The sequence below is a fragment of the Anolis sagrei genome, chromosome 5 (assembly GCF_037176765.1).
Source record: "Anolis sagrei isolate rAnoSag1 chromosome 5, rAnoSag1.mat, whole genome shotgun sequence".
Lineage (NCBI taxonomy): Eukaryota > Metazoa > Chordata > Lepidosauria > Squamata > Dactyloidae > Anolis > Anolis sagrei.
The window spans coordinates 85495269-85516615 of NC_090025.1; the positions used below are offsets into that span (position 1 = coordinate 85495269).

The 21347-nt window shown below is 41.9% G+C and overlaps 2 protein-coding genes across 2 annotated transcripts in view; one reads left to right on the plus strand and one right to left on the minus strand.

Annotated features, from left to right (window-relative positions):
* Positions 1-1271, plus strand: part of FBXL13 (F-box and leucine rich repeat protein 13) — an 83050-nt gene extending 81779 nt beyond the window's left edge. The window contains exon 21 of the mRNA XM_067468828.1: positions 739-1271. Coding sequence (XP_067324929.1) covers positions 739-1162 — 424 coding nt within the window. The 3' untranslated portion in view covers positions 1163-1271. The remainder of the gene's footprint in view (positions 1-738) is intronic.
* Positions 1272-3025: 1754 nt separating this feature from the next.
* Positions 3026-21347, minus strand: part of FAM185A (family with sequence similarity 185 member A) — a 79365-nt gene continuing 61043 nt past the window's right edge. The window contains exon 8 of the mRNA XM_060778322.2: positions 3026-3428. Within this exon, the coding sequence (XP_060634305.2) occupies positions 3313-3428 (116 nt within the window). The 3' untranslated portion in view covers positions 3026-3312. The remainder of the gene's footprint in view (positions 3429-21347) is intronic.

Sequence of the window (21347 nt, forward strand, 5' to 3'; positions counted from 1 at the left end):
TGTGGTTTTCTTGTTCTAGAAAGCATATGGCTGGAAGTCTGTGTGGTTGCATTTGTCTTATTTTGTACCACCAATTGATCTGCCTCTTCAGAATTACAGTGGAAATAGGGGGTACTCCCATCTCTGCTCTCACTGCAGCTGACAGGAATGATCTCTCCACACTTAAGCCAATTTTCAGGTGGCACAGTTGAAATCTCTCTTGCTCACCCCATATTTCAGCTCCATACAAAGCGATGGGGAATAGCTTGTCAAACTACAACTCCCAGGATTCCATAGGACTGAATTGTGGCAGATAAAGTGGGGGTCAAACTGCATTAATTGTGTTGTTGTTTATTCATTCAGTTGCTTCCGACTCCTCTTGACCTCATGGACCAGCCCACGCCAGAGCTCCCTGTCGGCCATCACCACCCCCAGCTCCTTCAGAATCAAGCCAGTCGCTTCAAGGATACCATCCATCCATGAAGTGACTGGCTTGAAAATAATTTCATACACATTACACACCAAGTCTTGCCTTCACAGTTACTCCTGATAAAAGATCCACAGTTATTAGTTAAGATGCTTGTGACTATTTCATTATATGGTGGTTTACAGTAGGCAAAGAGCTGAGATCGGTGACACATCACTGATTTCAAACCTTTCTATGTATTTGATATCTTGCTTATTCTTTGCACAACACAAGCTGTATTTTTCACAATGCTGATTAATGCATTAATATCATCTCATGCTTGTTTATTTCAGACAAGCAGTTCTAAAATTTTGCACAAAACTGCAAAAATATGAATACAACGATGATGACCCACCACTTTGGTTTAGCTATACCGTTAGTGATTCACCCAGCTTGAAGAAACATAGCAAAGGTCGGCATAGTACCTCGTCGCCTGAGCGCAGCATATCATCACCTCCAGAGAAAAAGCTCTTAGAGAGTCCCATGGCCTCCGCAGGAGAGTCTTCAGGAGAAAAAATCTCAGAGGCCTCCAAACACTCCGCCCTCAAACTTCATGTAGAAAAGAGTGCTGAACCCATTACACCCCCGACAATCTCAGAGGCCTCCAAACACTCCGCCCTCAAACTTCATGTAGAAAAGAGTGCTGAACCCATTACACCCCCCACAATCGAGATTTCAGGGGTAGATGAGAAACCAAGCAATGAGCAAACAAATTAAAAAGCAAATGATAATAATAATTTTGAAAATCACTCTTCTCTTGTTAGTTGGAATTTAGATACTTCTTTTAAAAAAGAGATGTATTAATTGGATAGCTCTTATAAGTCTTCCTGGCAATATTATTACATTTTTCCCAAAATCAATATAGTCTAAGTTTTTCCATTTGTTTAGTTCTTCAGAAGGATCCTGTTTTTATCTGCCAACAAGTAATATTATTTAACAATTACATAGTGATATTTTATATGTATGCTAATTTGTTTCACTTCAGTTATCCGTAACAGACATGTAAAATAAATATTTGCCAACATTAAAATGTTCGTATTTATTTATGGCATATATCTTGCTTTGTATGTGCAGTAAAGCTTCATAATAATAATAATAATAATAATAACTAGCTGTACGCGCCAGGCGTTGCTGTGGCCAACCTCCCTCACTCTTTCTCTCCTTCCTTCCTTTTTGTTCTTTTCTTCTCTCCTTCCTCCACCCTTTCTTTCCCTTCCTCTTTCTCTCCTTCTTTCTCTCCTTCTCTCCTTTCCTCCCTCCCCCCTTCTCCTTTTTCTTTCCTTCCCTCCTTCCTTCCTTCTCTTCTTCTTCCCTTCCTCTCCCCTTTTTTCCCCTTCCTCTTTCTCTCCTTCTTTCCCTTCCTCCCTCCCCCCTCCCTCCTTCCCCTTTTTCTTTCCTTCCCCCGTTCCTTCCTTCTCTTCCTCTTCCCTTCCTCTCCCCTTTTCTTTCCCTTCCTCTTTCTCTCCTTCTTTCTTTCTCTCCTTCTTTCCTCTGAGGATGGGGGCGTGGCTTGCGCAGAGGATGGGGGCGTGGCGTGAAGTTGGGGGGCATGGCCGGGGGAAGAAGGAGGGGGAGGAGGTAAAGTTGGGGTATGGACATTTAGGGGCGTGAACTTGGGGGGCGTGGCTGGGGGAAGAAGAAGGAGGGGGAGGAGGTAAGGTTGGGGTATGGGCGTTTAGAGGTGGGGCGGGGTTAGGTGGGGGCGTGGCGTGAACGTGGGGGTCGTGGGGGCATTGTGTGAATGTGGGGGGCGTGGGGGCGTTGTGTGAACATGGGGGGTTTTGCCGGGGGAAGAAGAAGGAGGGGGAGGAGGTAAAGTTGGGGTATGGGCGTTTAGGGGCGGGGCAGGGGAGGGTGGGGGTGTGGCGTGAACGTGGGGGGCGTGGGGGCGTTGCGTGAACGTGGGGGAAGGCGTGGCCAGGGGAAGAAGAAGGAGGGGAAGGAGGTAAGATTGGGGTATGGGTGTTTAGGGGCGGGGCAGGGGAGGGGCATGAATGTGGGGGGCGTGGGCAGGGGAAGAAGAAGGAGGGTGCGTTGGAAAGAGGGCGTATGGGAGGGTAGGGTCGGGGCGACGGAGGATGGGGCGTGGCTTCCGTGGAGGATGCGTTGGCCGGCCGGCCATGTGCGTGCGCCGAGGACCTGCGGCGGGGAGCATTTGCGCATGCTCAGTTGTTTTTTGTTATTGTGAGTGTGTCGAAATGTTGCTTAGAATTTTGAATCGGTTTGTGCATACCTTGTGGGTTGAGGTATGTGCATGGTAAATTTGGTAAGTTTTCGTCAGGAGGGTTTTGTGTTTTGCTGTCCCGTTGGACGCCCTTTCTCTTTTTATATATATTGATAATAATAATAATAATAATAATAATAATAATAATAATAATAATGTATTTATATTCCGCTCTATCTCCCCGAGAAACTCAGGGAGTATAAGACTACTCCCGCATATAAGACGACTCTCGCGTATAAGACAACCCCTGACTTTTGAGAAGATTTTCTTGGGTTAAAAAGTAGTATTATACGCCAGAATATACGGTACTGTGTTTGATCAAGAAGTATTTTGAATAATGCACACAGGCTACAAAGTTGGCAATTAAATTGTTTATGGAATATTTTTTTGTTTCAGTTTACAGGTTTGCTAAATGTTTCACCATTTAGAGTTATGATGAACAAAATTTGGGAATCAGATTATTTTTCATGATTTCTGCACATGTAGTTGTTTGAAATCAAAAAGTCATAATAAATAACATAGGATGCATCCGTGTATTTATAAACAAACATTAGGTACAAACCCACACATTCACTTCAAAGTAGTATCAACATAATTTGCAGGCAGGATTGGTTGCTCCTTGATTTATGTAGGCGAGGCTCTATCATGCCGCTTTCAGCTTCACAGACTGGAACCAGGTCTGACTTCTGAGATTAACTGTGCCATTTTCTGTCTCCGCTTTAATATGTTTTCCTTTTTCATCCTTCTGATTCATATGGCCTGGAGGGGAAACAGTCAGCTGAATTCATATAGTGATATTGGACCTTTTCCCAACCTAGGTATTTTTTTTACTTTCCCAAATTGGATTGACAAAAGATATGATTGGTAGATGTTAGTACATTTTGACTCATCTCAGTGAAGCACCAGCAGGAAATATTTGGGGAAATATAACAAAAAACAGCAGAAAGGACTTAAAAACCCAAAAAAAGCAAAATGACAAATAAAAGGGAAAGAAGAGGGAGGGAAAGAAGGGAAGAAAGAAAGAAAGAAAGAAAGAAAGAAAGAAGATAAGAGAGAAGGAATCATGAAAGCAAAGAGCGAAGGAAGGAAGGAAAGAGGTAGAGGAGAGGAGAGAAAGAGCAAGGAAGACAAAAATGGAGGAGGAAGGAAAGAGGTAAAGAAGGAAGGGAGGAGAGAAGGAAAGAAAAAAGTGAAGGGAGGAAAGAGGGAGTGAAGGAAGAAGAGAAAGAAGGAAGGAAGGAAGGAAGGAAAGAAAGAAAGAAGGAAAGAAAGAAAGAAAGAAAGAAAGGGAAGGAAGGAAGGAAGGAAAGAAAGGGAAGGAAGGATGGAAGCAAAAAGCTAAGGAAAGAAGGAAGGAAGGAAGGAAGGAAGGAAGGAAGGAAGGAAGGAGGTACAAAAGGAAGAAAGGAGAGAAAGAGGAAGGAAAAGAAAAAGGAGGAGGGAGGGAAAGAGATAGAGAAGGAAGAAAGGAAGGAAAGAAGAAAGGGGAATGAAGGAAGGAGTGAAATATTTATTTTATTTATTTAGAAGTTTTATATACCGGTCTTCTCACCTCCAAGGAGGGACTCAGGCCGGTTCACAACATGTGTTCATATTCAGTAATATACAAAAACAACACAGTGCATCATATTTACACATTAAAATATAAGTACAATAAAAACATAGAATAATAGAATCAAAGAGTTGGAAGAGACCTCATGGGTCTCCAGCCCAACCCCCTGCCAAGAAGCAGGAATATTGCATTCAAATCACCTCTGACAGATGGCCATCCAGCCCCTGTTTAAAAGCTTCCAAAGAAGGAGCCTCCACAACATTTCCGGGGCAGAGAGTTCCACTGCTGAACAGCTCTCACACTCAGGAAGTTCATCATCACATTACACAAGCCAAGTCGTCAATACAGTCACAGTCACAGTTCATCATCCTCTTTCCATGTGGACGAAGGTTATAGACTCAGTCCTCATATGCCACGTTCCAACTTTGTTAGTTTCCTGAAGGTCAGGAGGAGCAGATCTAATCTCTAGTGGGAGGGAGTTCCGAAGAGAAAGAGGAAGGGAAGGCTGGCCACAGCGAAGCGTGGCAGATACAGCGAGTATACAGTTATATTTTCATCTGACTTTTTTGTTATTTAAGATGCAGAGGATCATAACTCTGGAATGAATATGCAAATAATAAAGTCTGGCTTGCACCGCACATTAATTCACCCATAGAATAAATGGTACAAAACACCACATCAGAGAACAGGAGCAAACAACATACGCCACATCAATGTACATTTTGTAGAACATTTAGATATTAAGACAGGGTAAGTAAACAGGCAAATTAAGAGCATATGTGACGTATGCACACGCATTAAAAAGAAAGGTCAACCAGAATTGGTTCCTATTTTGATCTAGAAGAAAAGTTTTCACTCGAGTAGCAGGTTTTTTTAAGTGATGTTGGACCTACTACTGAAAATGGGTTATAAGGTAAAGATGCTAATTTGGAGTTTTATTTTCAAGCCAACATTCACTTGTACAATATCTACAAACCTCTTAAAAGCATGAGTCTTTTAGTGCCAACTCTTCCAGAGTTCAAAAAAAATAAATTAGTGACTTAAATTTTGAATAGTGGCAAATTGTAAATCTATCTATCTAAAAATGCTCTGTGCATAATGAGTACCTTAAAAACAAAAGAACCAATGAATGAAATCACACCAAATTTGGTAACAAAACGTCTCACAACACAAGGAGTGACCATCACTCAAAAAATTATGATTTGTCATTTGGGAGTTGTAGTTGCTGGGATTTATAGTTCACCTACAATCAAAGAGCATTCTAAACTCCATCAACGATGGAATTGAACCAAACTTGGCATATAGAACTGCCATGACCAACAGAAAATACTGGAAGGGTTTGGTGGGTATGGTCCTTTAGTTTGGGAGTTGTAGTTCACTTACATCCAGAGAGCACTATGGACTCAAACAATGATGGATCTGGACCAAACTTGGCACAATCACTCAACACGCCCAAATATGAACACAGATGGCATTTGGGGGAAATACACCTTGACATTTGGGAGTTGTAGTCACTGGGATTCACAGTTCACCTAAAATCAAAGAGCATTCTGAACCCTACGAACGACAGAATTGGGGCAAACTTCCCACACAGAACACCCATGACCAACAGAAAATACTTAAGGCCATCCAATCCAACTCCCTTCATCAGGGCAAGAAAACGCCTCCTGACAAAGAGCCATCTGGCCATAGATATAGATAGATAGATAGATAGATAGATAGATAGATAGATAGATAGGGAGTTGTAGTTGCTGGGATTTATAGTTCACCTACAATCAAATAGCATGATAGAATTGAACCAGCCGGGGCATACAGGACTCCCATGATCAACAGAAAACACTAGAAGTGTTTGGTGAGCATTGACCTTGAATTTGGGAGTTGTAGTTCACCTACGTCCAGAGACTACCATGGACTCAAACAATGATGGATCTGGACCAAACTTGGCATGAATATTCCATATCTTTAAATATGTACACCGATGGAGTTTGGGGGAACTAGACCTTGACATTTGGACGTTGTAGTTACTGGGATTTATAGTTCACCTACAATCAAAGAGTGTTCTGAACTCCACCAACGACAGAATTTGCCCAAGCTTCTCACACGGAACCCCCATGACCAACAGAAAATACTCAAGGCCATCCAGTCCAACTCCTTTCACCAGGGCAAGAACACGTAATCAAAGCCCTCCTGACAAAGAGCCATCCAGCCATAGATATAGATAGATATGATTCACACACACACAGATATAGTGTCATAGATTTGAAAGGGACCCCTGAAGAAGGACAATTATATGCTGCATGTTCCAGAGTAGGCAAACCAGACATTCTCCACATCAACACTGACAAAGAAACAGTAAGAAATACTGTTTACCCACAAGTATAAAGACATTACATATCATTACTTTATTTTCCAGATCAACAGACAGGGCCACAGCAACGCGTGGCAGGGGACAGCTAGTCCAAAATAAATGTGCAAGTTAACCAGTTAATGTAGCTCAGATAATCTACAGATGGAATAAATTCAAAAATTTGGCCCAAAAGCGAGGTGCTGTCTGCTGAAGCTGAACAACTGCAGTGCATCCTGTCAGAACTCCAAAATCTGGAGGAAAGCAAGTCATAGCAATCTTCACACCAGGCAAAGCCCACAATGATTCAAAAATCTATAGACCAACGTCCTTGCTGTGCCATCTTTACAAACTTCTGAAGAGACTTATTCTGCATAGAAGCATGGAAAAAATAGACCCATTTATGATCCCACAGCAAGCTGGCTTCAGGAAAGGCAAAAGCTGCACATCATAGAATCACAGAATCATAGAATCAAAGAGTTGGAAGAGACCTCATGGGCCATCCAGTCCAACCCCCTGCCAAGAAGCAGGAATATTGCATTCAAATCACCCCTGACAGATGGCCATCCAGCCTCTGTCAGGTTCACAAGCGTTGAACCTGACTCAGCACATAGAAGATCATCCAGGCCAGCTGCTTTGTCATTAATGCATTCTTATTCTGATAAAGTTTCCATTTTGAAAAAGAGAACAAAAAATAACTTGCCGAGCAAAAGGGATTGGCACACGAACATCTATCTGAATGCAAAGACACACAATCCAGGGAACATTCTGTATTTATTGGCACTGTTTATGTATGGGGAACGTCCTTTGTACCTCACAGGGCTGTAACTCACATTTTCACTCACCACCCAAAATGTTCACATAGAAAACATTTTCATACTTCAGGAGATTAATAGTACCTCTCACCCCCTAAAGATTTCAGGGAGTCCATCTTTCAACTGTTACTCCTTTCCTGCTTCTGTTCAAACCCAGAAAGGATTTATGAGCCACATTCTGCTCACTCTTGGGCACATTTAAGTTTTAATATTTGAAATACTAGAAAAAAAAACATTTTTTCTTTATTACTTCGTCTAAAAATCCTTACCCTATTAAGATGCCAAATACTGTGTTAATAGTTTCACAACTTTTATTTATTTATTTAAAACTTTTAGATCCCGATCTTCTCTACCTCCATAGAGGGACTCAGACCGGCTGACAGCAAAAATTCAATGCTAACACTAAAATCTAAAATATCATACATCAGCATTAAAATTAACCAATACATTTATTTATTTATTTATTTACTGTATTTGTATACCGCCTTTCTCAGCCAATCGGCGACTCAAGGCGATTTCCAACAAATAGGTATACATAAAACATAACATAGATAAAAAACATTAAACAGTATAAGACATCACAAAAGCAGTAAAAACAACATCATCAGCGTATCATTATTCTCAAGCATTGTCCAGTTCCATTGTCAAGTCATTCGATTTCCTATATTAGCTACTCTGTATTTGTAAACGTTTGCTCGAATAGCCACGTTTTAACTTGCCTCCGAAATGTCAAGAGGGAGGGAGCAGATCTGATCTCCCTAGGGAGGGCGTTCCATAGCTGAGGGGCCACCACTGAGAAGGCCCTGTCTCTCATCCCCGCCAAACGTACTTGTGACGAAGGCGGGACCGAGAGCAGGGCCTCCCCAGATGAAGGTTGTTATAAGGTGTTAACAATAAAAAAACGTTTATTTAACAGGCTTAAATTTTTCTGGTACAAATGCATAGTGGTTTCTGTAAGTTACTGGTACATAAGCTTCTGGTTACGTTGGATGTACAATTCTTAGATGGGTTCGGGGTTCAAATCTTGATGTTAACAAAGCAGGAGATTATCTCAGGAAATTAATCACAAACAAAATTCCCCCTTTCTGGAACCTAGCCAATAGCTTTTGGCCTAGCCTTCCTCAGGGACAGAAAACAGACCACAAGCAAGGTCCTGTTCCCACTATCTGTATTCTTGCTATCTATTTCTATAGCTCTTGAATACCACAAAAGATTAACCCAGCTGTCCTATCTAACAGCAAGCAACCATTATACCAACTGACTACCTAACTCCCAACTGACAAATTCCAACTGCAACTCAAGCCTCAAATTCAAAAAGTACACTTTTTTCCTCTATTTGAATGTTAGGCTCCGCCCCTATTCCTAACCAATCCTGGCCATCTACTCTTTTTTACTGAACTAGGACACGCCCCCTCTAAGAAAACCTGACCTAAGATGGCATCTCCCCGTTTCCCTAATCTAAAATGGCCACCAGGGCTTCACTAAGCCCACCTTCTAACTGTTTAGGCTGCTAGGCCTCGCTAGGCCCACATTCTGGCTGCTAAAGGTAAGGGTTCTTCACAAGAGTCTACTGAACAAGCCAGTACCTGCCGCATACCAGTACTGCCATCTATTGAGTTAGGAAGGTGGAGGCATTACTTTTCATTCAACCCTTGTAATAGAGGAAAGAAATGTAGAAAGAAAACAAGGCACTTAACAGAGGGTATCATGATGATATCAGTGATGATGAGGAATCCTTGGATACTGATTTAGATTTAGAGAGTGTTACATTGAGATACATTGGGGTGAAAATTGCTGGAAGAAACATTAACAACCTCAGATATGCAGATGACACCACTCTGATGGCCAAAAACGAGGAGGAGCTGAGGAGCCTTCTAATCAAGGTGAAAGAAGAAAGCGCAAAAGCTGGGTTGCAGCTAAACATCAAAAAAACCAAGGTTATGGCAACAAGAATGATTGACAATTGGGAAATAGAGGGAGAAAACGTAGAGGCCGTGACAGACTTCGTATTTCTAGGTGCAAAGATTACTGCAGATGCAGACTGTGGCCAGGAAATCAGAAGACGCTTACTTCTTGGGAGGAGAGCAATGTCCAATCTCAATAAAATAGTAAAGAGTAGAGACACCACACTGGCAACAAAGATCCGCCTAGTCAAAGCCATGGTATTCCCTGTAGTAACCTACGGATGTGAGAGCTGGACCTTAGGGAAGGCTGAGCGAAGGAAGACAGATGCTTTTGAACTGTGGTGTTGGAGGAGAGTTCTGAGAGTGCCTTGGACTGCGAGAAGATCCAACCAGTCCATCCTCCAGGAAATAAAGCCCGACTGCTCACTGGAGGGAAGGATACTAGAGACAAAGTTGAAGTACTTTGGCCACATCATGAGGAGACAGCAAAGCCTAGAGAAGACAATTGTGCTGAGGAAAGTGGAAGGTAAAAGGAAGAGGGGCCGACCAAGGGCAAGATGGATGGATGGCATCCTTGAAGTGGCTGGACTGACCTTGAAGGAGCTGGGGGTTGTGACGGCCGACAGGGAGCTCTGGCGTGGGCTGGTTCATGAGGTCACGAAGTCGGAGACGACTGAACAAATGAACAACAACAACATTGAGATACCATTCAGTGGAAAAGTTAGGGGCTTGATGACAAGGACGATTCAAGCATTAGGTTTAGGATGGAGTCAGAATGGAATTAGATAAGGAGGTTGGACATACTGATCTATGAGGTGCATCAATTCCAGTACCATTATGTAGAAATTCCATTGCCTGACATGTTCATTGAGGTATTAGATTGATAAATTATACTCAATTTAGCATTTATGCAAAAAGGCATCCCTAAAATCCTATGTTTCTGAAGCCATTGTCCTGCAAGAGGGCAACAAGGTGTTGAAGGAAGTGGCCGAGCACAGGGCTGAAGAGGCGTTGGAGAAGGCCAATGAGGCTCCAGCCTTCGTGATGATGGCTGCTTCAATGCTTGCCAGGGCAGCTGTGCTCTGCGATCAAGATATATTGAATTCTAGGAAAGCAGCAGGCATCATTTAAATATGGCTTCCCTTGGAGTCCCATTTCACTTCTCAAATAACTTCCACTGCAGTTACCCTCTCATCCACCAAATATTCCAGATACTTGCATAGTTGAACTACAGTTTTAAAATATATATCCAGAACATCAGCATTTCATTCATTTTTACAGCCTCCCAGGTTGAAGATATTTTCTTAGAAACATTTTCAAAACCACTCTAGCAATGAAGTTAAAGGCAACAACTTGAACATCTGTTTCCTGAACTAAATGGTGAAGGTCATTCTCTATAAACTGGAATCCAAGAGCTTTTTAATTTTTGAAAGCTGTCTTCCAGACTCTATTTTGATCACCTGGCTCCAGAACAGAAGGGGTAAGCCAGGCAGAATCATATTCAACTAGAATTCTAGTTAAAAAGAACTCCAATAAGGCTTTGTAAATTAAGTAAAGCTAAATTGGAAAACTGTTCTGTGCATATATAACTGTTTAGCGCCTTTGCTTGAATTAAAATGATTTATGGAGAAAGCATTTATTCAAGGATCTTGTCCTCCCCCAGAAATTTTATGTTGAATTTACTCATATCCCATGTGTGTAAACAATTAGATAATGCGCTGGCCTTGGAGCAGCCATAAAGCTAGCACAGCACTTACAGGGAAAATGGCCAAAAATATTTATTTAATGCACAAAAGGCAGAACTGGCTAATTGCTATGTTTGGGTTTAAGACTTGCTCTGTGATTTTATAATCCAAAATGCAAATTTCTAAGACTTTTGGTGCACAGAACATAGAATCATAGAGTTGGAAGAGACCTCATGGGCGATCCAGTCCAACCCCCTGCCAAGAAGCAGGAATATTGCATTCAAAGCAGCCCCGACAGATGGCCATCCAGCCTCTTTAAAAGCTTCCAAAGAAGGAGCCTCCACCACACTCCAGGGCAGAGAGTTCCACTGCTGAACAGCTCTCACAGTCAGGAAGTTCTTCCTCATGTTCAGATGGAATCTCCTTTCTTGTAGTTTGAAGCCATTGTTCTGCATCCTAGTCTCCAGGGCAGCAGAAAACAAGCTTGCTCCCTCCTCCCTGTGACTTCCTCTCACATATTTATACATGGCTATCATATCTCTTCTCAGCCTTCTCTTCTTCAGGCTAAACATGCCCAACTCTTTAAGTCACTCCTCATAGGGCTTGTTCTCCAGACCCTTGATCATTTTAGTCATCCTCCTCTGGACACATTACAGCTTGTCAACATCTCCCTTCAACCGTGGTGCCCAGAACTGGACACAATATTCCAGGTGTGGTCTAACCAAAGCAGAATAGAGGGGTAGCATTACTTCCCTAGATCTAGACACTATGCTCCTATTGATGCAGGACAAAATCCCATTGGCTTTTTTTGCCACTACATGACATTGTTGGCTCATGTTTAACTTGTTGTCCACGAGGACTCCAAGATCTTTTTCACACGTACTGCTCTCGAGCCAGGCATTGTCCCCCATTCTATATTTTTGCATTTCATTGCCTACGTGGAGTATCTTGTTTGTTACTGTTGAACTTCATTTTGTTAGTTTTGGCCCATCTCTCTAATCTGTCAAGATCGTTCTGAATCCTGCTCCTGTCCTCTGGACTATTGGCTATCCCTCCCAATTTGGTGTCGTCTGCAAACTTTGATGATCATGCCTTCTAACCCTTCATCTAAGTCATTAATAAAGATGTTGAACACTTTGCAGTTCATGTCTGGAAGTATCTTGATGACAATGCAGCTATTAGTCGGAGCCGGCATGGATTTGTCATAGATTCTATCAAACTAACCTTTTAAAAAAAATCAGATCATTCATTTAGTAGATGGTGGGAATGCTGTGGGTGTCATTTATCTGAATTTTAGCCAACATTTGATAGTCCCCCATGTTATTTTGATTGTTGTTGTTGTTTATTCATTCAGTCACTTCCGACTCTTCGTGACCTCATGGAACAGCCCATGCCAGAACTCCCTGTCAGCCGTCACCACCCCCAGCTCCTTAAGAGTCAAGCCAGTCACTTCAAGGATGCCATCTAACCATCTTGCCCTTAGTCGGTCCTTTTTCCTTCCATTTTCCCAAACATCATTGTCTTCTCTAAGCTTTCCTGTCTTCTCATGATGTGGGCAAAGTACTTCAACTTTGTCTCTAATATCGTTCCAACCAATGAGCAGTCAGGCTTTATTTCCTGAAGTATGGACTGGTTGGATCTTCTGGTGGTCCAAGGCACTTTCAGAATTCTTCTCCAACACCACAGTTCAAAAGCATCTATCTTCCTTCACTCAGTCTTCCCTATGGTCCAGTTCTCACATCCATAATTTACTACAGGGAATGTTGTTGTTGTTCATTTGTTCAGTCATTTCCGACTCTTCGTGACCTCATGGACCAGCCCATGCCAGAGCTCCCTGTCACCACCCCCAGCTCCTTCAAGGTCAATCTAGTCACTTCAAGGATGCCATCCATCCATCTTGCCCTTGGTCGGCCCCTCTTCCTTTTTCCTTCCTTTTTCCCCAGCATAATCGTCTTCTCTAAGTTTTCCTTTCTTCTCATGATGTGGCCAAAGTACTTCATCTTTGCCTCTACTATCCTACCCTCCAATGAACAGTCAGGCTTTATTTCTTGAAGTATGGACTGGGACTGCCTTCCTCGACTGGGACCGCCTTCCACCTGGAAACTAATGCCGTCACTGCGGGAGAAGATGCAGATCAAGAATAGGGCTCCACAGTCACCTATGGACCCACTGCAAGTACACTGATCTTTGAAAACTATCCTATTTGGACATCGAGGGATCGTCTAAGTAAGTGTGCCTGTGGAATTCCACTTGATGAAACTATTGTCTATATTAGGCCTGTGAAACACCAGAAACAGTGTCAGTCACAGCTTGATAGTTATACAAATAGGATAAATTAATGGCCTGTTTCTAACATGACTGATATGTGATACTGGGAAACAACAGCTTCTAATAGTCCAACTGACACATCTGGACTTAGATTTGGTTTTAGTTATGCAGTGATTACCTTCAATATTCTTGAAACTCCCTTGGCTAAGCTTCCAATGTTGTGAAATATGTAGAGAGGATACCAAATATAAATAGGAGAATCCATTTTTAATTTGCAATTACTACAATGCTAATATTTTATATTTTATATTAATACTTAATTTTATATTTTATATTAACACTAGCTGTACTCGCCATGCATTACTGTGGCCAACCTTCCCTTGCTCTTTCTCTCCTTCTTTCTCTCTTTCTTTCTCTCCTTCCTTCCTTCATGCCCTTCTCTCCTTCCTTCCCTCCGTTTTTTCTTTTTCTTTCCCTTCCTTTTTCCTTCTTCTTTCTTCCTTCTCTACCTGTTTCTTTTCTTGCTTCCTTTGTTCTTTGGTTCAGTCCTTCCTTGTCTCTTTCCTTCCTTCCCTCCCTCTTTCTCTCTTTTGTTACTTCTCTCCTTCCTTCCCCCTTACACTTTTTTATTTTCTTCTCTCCTTCCTTCTCTACCTTTCTTCCCTTCTCTCCCTTTCTCTCCTTCCTTCCTTCCTTCCTTCCCTTTCTGTGTATGCGTTTTGCGTGTGTGTATATATGTGTATATATTTCTGTATATATTTCTGTATATGTGTATATATGTGTGTTTGTGTAAATATATATATGTGAATTTATATTTGTTTAGTTTTTATTATATGTTATGTTTTTAATTCTATTCATGATATTGTAAACATTGAATTTTACCCTGTTAATCACCTTGAGTTGCCTACGGGCTGAGAAAGGTGGCATACAAATACAGTAAAAAAATAAAAATAAATAAGATTGATAAAGCAGCCTAAAACCTGCTTTAAATTGCTCCCTTGCTCCTTCTGGCAGTTCCAAATATTGCTGCCAAAAAGATCATTTACATAACTTGCCTTCTTATTAATATATGGAGCCTATGATATATACTAACTTTGGCCTAAATCTCTGGAGAGAAACAATGCAGCCTGGCTGCTTAGTTTCTTGCACTCTCATCCGGGGAGCCTTTGCGCTAAATCATCAAAAGAGGTCCTTTCCCTCCCCTTTGCTGTTGCTGCTGGTTTATTTTTACATTTCCTAGCTTAATTTTCCAAAACAAAGTCGTCTACAATGTGTTTCTCTTTGTTGATTTGAACACTTTGCTGCCCTTCGGGGCTCTCCTTAGAAAAACAAATGAAGGCCAAGTTGCTCCCTTCTTTGTAAAGAGGAACATTCCTTCACAGTGACACAAAGGGTCAAGATACTTCAACTGATCACACATTGTGCAATGACACACTACCTTTGAAACACCAAAAGTGGAGATCGCAATCCATGATCTGGATTTTTTGTTTGTTTGCATGTATGGAGGAGGGGGGGATGATTTGGCTGGAAGTTTTAATATAAAACACAGTGGAAATCTCTGAGTCATTGGACAGATCTCTAAAGCTTTGACTATCATGTTCTTGCCTTTTAAAAAAATATCTGTTACCATAGTTTAAATAGAATAAATTAAAAATAATATTGTCAAAATAATATTTTCTTTCTCTGTAAGTCATGTTGGGTGCAGTGCTAAACCACTATTTTAGCATTACATGGGAATGCTTCAGCAAGTCTCAGCATCTCCCATGTGTTGTTTATTCGTTCAGTCGCTTCCGACTCTTCGTAACCTCATGGACCAGCCCACGCCAAAGCTCCCTGTCGGCCGTCACCTCCACCAGCTCCTTCAGAGTCAAGTCAGTCACTTCAAGGATACCATCCATCCATCTTGCCCTTGGTTGGCCCCTCTTCCTTTTTCCCTTTCATTTTCCTAAGCATCATTGTCTTCTCTAAGCTTTCCTGTCTTCTCATGATGTGGCCAAAGTACTTCACTCCGAATGTATTCTCCCCTATGAACCATCGTTATTAAGATCTTCTGGAGGGGCTCTGCTCTCGGTCCTGTCACATTCGCAATTGCGTCTGGTGGGGATGCGAGACAGGTCCTTCTTGGTGGTGGCCCCTTAGCTGTGGAACTCTCTCCCGATGGAGATCAGATCTGCCCCTTCCCTCCTGACCTTCAGAAAGCTAGTGAAATCCTGGTTCTGGGACAAAGCATTCCCAGAATAATTGGTTGAGTCCAGCAATAACCTAATAATTACTGACCACATTTACGGACTGAGTTGAATTTGATTCTATCTTGGCGATTTGGCTTATATTTATTTATTCTGTCTGTATTTTAACTTGTTACGATTTTATGATGTTTTTAGATGTATTTATGCATTGAATTTCTGCTGTTAGCCGGTCTGAGTCCCTCCACAGAGGTAGAGAAGATCGAGATATAAAACTTTTAAATAAATAAATTCATCTTTGCCTCTAATATCCTTCCTCCAGTGAGCAGTTGGGTTGGATCTTCTCGCAGTCCAAGGCACTCTCAGAACTTTCTTCCGGCACCACAGTTCAAAAGCATCTATCTTCCTTTGCTCAGCCTTCCCTAAGGTCCAGCTCTCACATCTGTAGGTTACTACGGGGAATACCATTGCTTTAACTTTGCAGATCTTCGTTGCCAATGTGATACCTCTTCACTATTTTATCGAGATTGGTCATTGCTCTCCTCCCAAGAAGTAAACGTCTTCTGATTTCCTGGCTGCAGTCTGCGTCAACAGTTATCTTTGCATCTAGAAATACGAAGTCTGTCACGGCCTCCACATTTTCTCCCTCTATTTGCCAATCAATCAGTACAGTTCAATTGGTGGCAGCGGTGGGATAGAAAAATAAAGGTCCACCATACCTGAAGATTGTTTTGCCCTACTTCGTTTCACTTGCCACAGAAAAGGTGGATCCAAAACCACAAGCACATTTTAGCTTAAATTTCTTATTGCTGGTAACAAATATTTAAGAGAAGCATTTTAAAGCGGGCCGGGGGGGGGGGGGTATGCAAAGCTAGGAAACTACCAAATGATGGTGGTATTTGGAAAAAGGTCTCACCATCTGGGACACTCCAGAAGGCTGGATGGGGAGCCCCAAAGGGCCCCTGTGCTTCAAATTTCCTACCTGTTTTAAACAAGCTAGAATCAAACCATGGGTTATGATGGTATATTCTTTAACACTTATTTAAATAAATCATCACTGACTGAATTTAGATGAGTTAGTCTAAAGCCAGGTGAGAGTTCTTTCAGTGACCTCTTTTCTAAATGTCAAAAACACATGAGAGATAGAAGGACAGCCCAAGTCATAGAATCATAGAATCATAGAATCAAAGAGTTGGAAGAGACCTCATGGGCCATCCAGTCCAACCCCCTGCCAAGAAGCAGGAACGTTGCATTCAAATCACCCCTGACAGATGGCCATCCAGCCTCTGTTTAAAAGCTTCCAAAGAAGGAGCCTCCACCACACTCCGGGGCAGAGAGTTCCACTGCTGAACAGCTCTCACAGTCAGGAAGTTCTTCCTCATCTTCAGATGGAAGTCTTGCTGAAACACATAGTTTAACACTGTTTGAAACAGACCTGTCTTATCACATCACAACACCACTATCCAAACTATACCTCAACTTCATTATAATAGCTATATCCATATCCTCTCTTTCCCACTGCATTCCTGGACACTTTGACTGAACATGAAGGTGTTTCTATGTGAAGTGCACCTGTGTAAACTTGGTGGATCAAGCAGCAATAAGGGCACTAGGAAGAGACAGGGTGAACATACCTGAATTGACAATTTTACTTGGAGCAAGAAGAGTTTAAGTATTATGACTCAACATTAGTGTTGTATATGCTCTGAAAACAATTAAGCTGGGGGGGGGGGGGTCAGAGGTTTTAATATATGGATTTGTAGAAATATGTCTTAATATGTGTATTGTTTAAGTTCATGATGATTATGTGTTTTAACTATGTTGTAATCTGCCTAGTGCCATGAGCAGAGGCGGGTAAGAAATAAAATTGTTGTTGTCATTATTATTATTACAATATTATTGTTGTTGTTGTTGTTAACTCTACATGGAACCAATGTTACACTTTCATCCAGGTTTGCTGATTTCCTGATCCAAGGAGCCTCCATTCTCACTGGATTAAATACCAGTATGTTCACCACCATCCATTTCAACATTGCCTCCAAACACATGTTCAAAGGTCACCTACTTTTCCTGTTACTCAGACCTCTTCCACACAGCTGAATAAAACCCCACATTTTCTGCTTTGAACTGGAATATATGGCAGTGTGGACTCAGATAATCCAGTTCAAAGCAGATATTGTGAGATTTTCTGCCTTGATATTCTAGGTTATATGGCTGTGTGGAAGGGCCCTCAGATGGCCTGAATGCATATAAGTGATTTCAGGTACCTGTTTTGTCAAAGCCTAATCCAATCCATGCAAATATAAGTGCATTCAAGAATGTAGTCACTAAATGCTTTTTAAAAACCTCTATTATGTTTCGTCTACATGAGCAGAATCCAAGCCAATTGTTTACATGAAAACAGTTCAAGACCTTTGATGTGGTATATGGATAATAGGAATCCAAAACACAACATTTTTTATTCAATGGTAAAAATAGTAATAATAATCCGTCCCTTTGTTTGACAGAGAATAAGTTATGACTGTTAACAAAAGGAAATAAGTTATATCAGCAGAAACAGCATTATCTATTAATAGATGTAGAAAGTGCATTATATGTTATAGTATTTATTTATAGTATTCCTTTATTGTGTTTAATTCTTCTAAAAAGGAGGTTTCTAAAAATAAATCTTTTCTGTAGCAAACAATCCTTGTCTTGGATTGCTGTTATTAACTATTATTTTTGGAGTGCTCGTCAACAAAGAATATGAAAGAACAGAGTAAATTCTATTATTTATTCATTTTCTTTTCGTAAGACAAAAAAACCCTGAGTGGTCCCAAAAGATCCATAATTTTAGCCTTTTTTAAAAGAGCTAATGATTTGTGAAGTAACCTCATCATTTAGAAGAGTAAAACAGATAAAATAGGAAGCACGCTTTGGCATGGAGACATTATATCGAGCAAAGAAAGATAGGATCACAGAATCATGGTGTTGGAAGGGGTCTCATGGGCCATCTAGTCCAATCCCTGGCCAGTGCAGGGTCTCCTGCTAAAGCATCTAAGCAGGTAGCTCAACAGCCCTTTTTTGAAGGCCTCCAGAGATCGAGACCTCACCACCTCTCTGGGCCATTGGTTTCATTGCTGGACTTACTTACTTAGGTGATCCCTCGTTGTCCGAGTAGGATTGTCTTCCAAGATGGGTGTCCTGATGGTGGGTACATAGGTGACTGTGGAGCCCTATTCATGATCTGCATCTTCTCCCGCAGTGAGGGCATCAGTTTCCAGGTGGAAGGTGGTCCCGGTAGGGGTTGGCTTGATGCGCCTTCCTCTTGGCACATTTCTCTCTTTCGCCCTCCATTCGTGCCTCTTCAAATTCTGCAGCACTGCTGATCACAGCCGACCTCCAGCTGGAGTGCTCAAGGGCCAAGGCATACCAGTTCTCAGTGTCTATGCCAGAGTTTTTAAGGTTGGCTGTGAGCCCATCTTTAAATCTCTTTTCCTGTCCACCAATATTCCGTTTTCCGTTCTTGAGTTCGGAGTAGAGCAACTGCTTTGGGAGACGGTGGTCAGGCATTCAGACAATGTGGCCAGTCCAGTGGAGTTGATGGTGGAGGACCATGGCTTCAATGCTGGTGGTCTTTGCTTCTTTCAGCACACTGATATTTGTCCGCTTGTCTTCCCAAGAGATTTGCAAGATTTTCCGGAGGAAACACTGATGTAATCGTTCTAGGAGTTGCATGTCCACGTCTCGCAGGTACATAGTAGGGTTGGGAGGACAATAGCTTTATAAACAAGCACCTTGGTATCCCTATGGATGTTCCGGTCCTCAAACACTCTGTTTCATTCAGAAAAATGCTGCACTCGCAAAGCTCAGGTGGTGTTGAATTTCGGTGTCAATGTTGACTTTTGTGGAGAGGTGGCTGCCAAAGTAGCGGAAATGGTCAACATTTTCTAATGTTACACCATTAAGCTGTATCTCTGGCATTGGAGAAAGATTGGCTGGTGACTGCTCGAAGAGCACTTTGGTTTTCTCGATGTTCAATGACAGGCCGAGCTTCTCGTATGCTTCTGCGAAGGTGTTTAGAGTGGCTTGTAGGTCTTCTTCTGAATGAGGACAGACGACATTGTCATCAGCATACTGGAGTTCTATAACAGATGTTGTTGTAACCTAGTTTTGGCTTTCAGTCTGCTGAGGTTAAATAGCTTGCCTTCTGTCCGATAGATGATTTCCACTCCGGTGGGAAGCTTCCCGTCAGCAAAATGAAGTATCATAGCGATGAAGATGGAGAATAAAGTTGGGGCAATAACACATCCCTGTTTGACACCTGATTCCACCTTAAATGGGTCACTTTGGGAATCATTGCTGTCCAAGACTGTTGACATCATGTCATCATGGAGGAGCCGCAGGATGTTCACAAATTTTCTGGAGGATGGTCCAGAGTGCGCTGCGATTCATTGTGTCGAATGCCTTTGCAACGTCAATGAATGCCATGTACAGAGGTTGATTTTGTTCCCTGCATTTTTCTTGGAGCTGTCGTGCAGTGAAGATCATGTCTACTGTTCCTCTGGAGGGGCGGAAGCCATTCTGGGATTCTGGGAGGGTGTCTTCTGAGAGGGGATGAAGGCGGTTTGCAAGGATTCTTGAGAGGATTTTTCCAGCGGAGGTTGCTGGACCGCTCTTACTGTCAAGAGGTTCTTTGTAATGTTCAGTCAAAAATCTACACTCCTGAAGCTTAAAGAATTAGACCTGACCTTATTCTCTGGGACATCAGAGGCCTGTCTACTCCTCTATATGGTATCTATATTCTTGCAGTATTTAAAGAGTGAGCTCATGTCACTCGTGAGTCATCCCTTCACCAAGCTGAATAAGTCTGTCTCCTTCAACCTTTCAGGTTTCGTTCGTCCTACCTCTTATCATCCATGTGGCCCCTTTCTGAACCCACACAACTTGCATATTCATTCTTAAAATGAGACACTCTGAATTGAACACAGTTTTCATTGCTATGTTGAGATATATTGCATTTCTACCTTAAAAAGTACATATAGACATAGAAATTAATGTAAGGAAATATATTGCCGAGGACATCTAATCACCTCCCAACAAAAGGTTGCCCCAGGCACTGCCAGGTCATCAAATGCTAATCAAGGTGGTCAGTTGAAACATTCATACCTAGCTCCAACAGACAAGAATCCTTTGTCCCACGCTGGTCATTCCACAAATATATAAACCCTTTTTCCTAGTTCCAGCAGATCTCACTACTTCTGAGGATGCTTGCCATAGATGCAGGTGAAATGTCAGGAGAGAATGCCTCTAGAACAGTGGTTCTCAACCTTCCTAATGCCGTGACCCCTGAATCCAGTCCCTCATGTTGTGGTGACCCCCAACCATAACATTGTTTTTGTTGCTACTTCATAACAGTCATTTTACTACTATTATAAATCATAATGTAAATATTAGATATGCAAGATGTATTTTCATTCACTGGACCAAACTGGGCACAAATACCCAATGCACCCACATGTAAATGCTAGTAGGATTGGGGGAGGATTGATTTTGTAATTCGGGGGTTGTAGTTGCTGGGATTTATAGTTCATCAGAAAATACTGTGTTTTCTGATGGTCTTTGACGACCCCTCTGACACCCCTTCGCGACCCCCTCAGGGGTCCCGACCCCCAGGTTGAGAAACACTGCTCTAGAACATGGCCATATAGCCCGAAAAATCCTACAACAACCCAATGTAAGGGAATGTTATACAAATCTGAACATTCTTTATGGTGGAAGCTTTCCATTTTGACATTAAGTGGTTGTCCTCATTGTTAAGAGAGCTAAAGTAGACTGCATTTCCGTGCTCAAGACTCTAACTTCCACGTCTGGACTTAGCCACAAATAAATATCACATAGGGGATGGTGTTAATCAAGTTATGTTAGTCAATAGTTTAACTACCTAA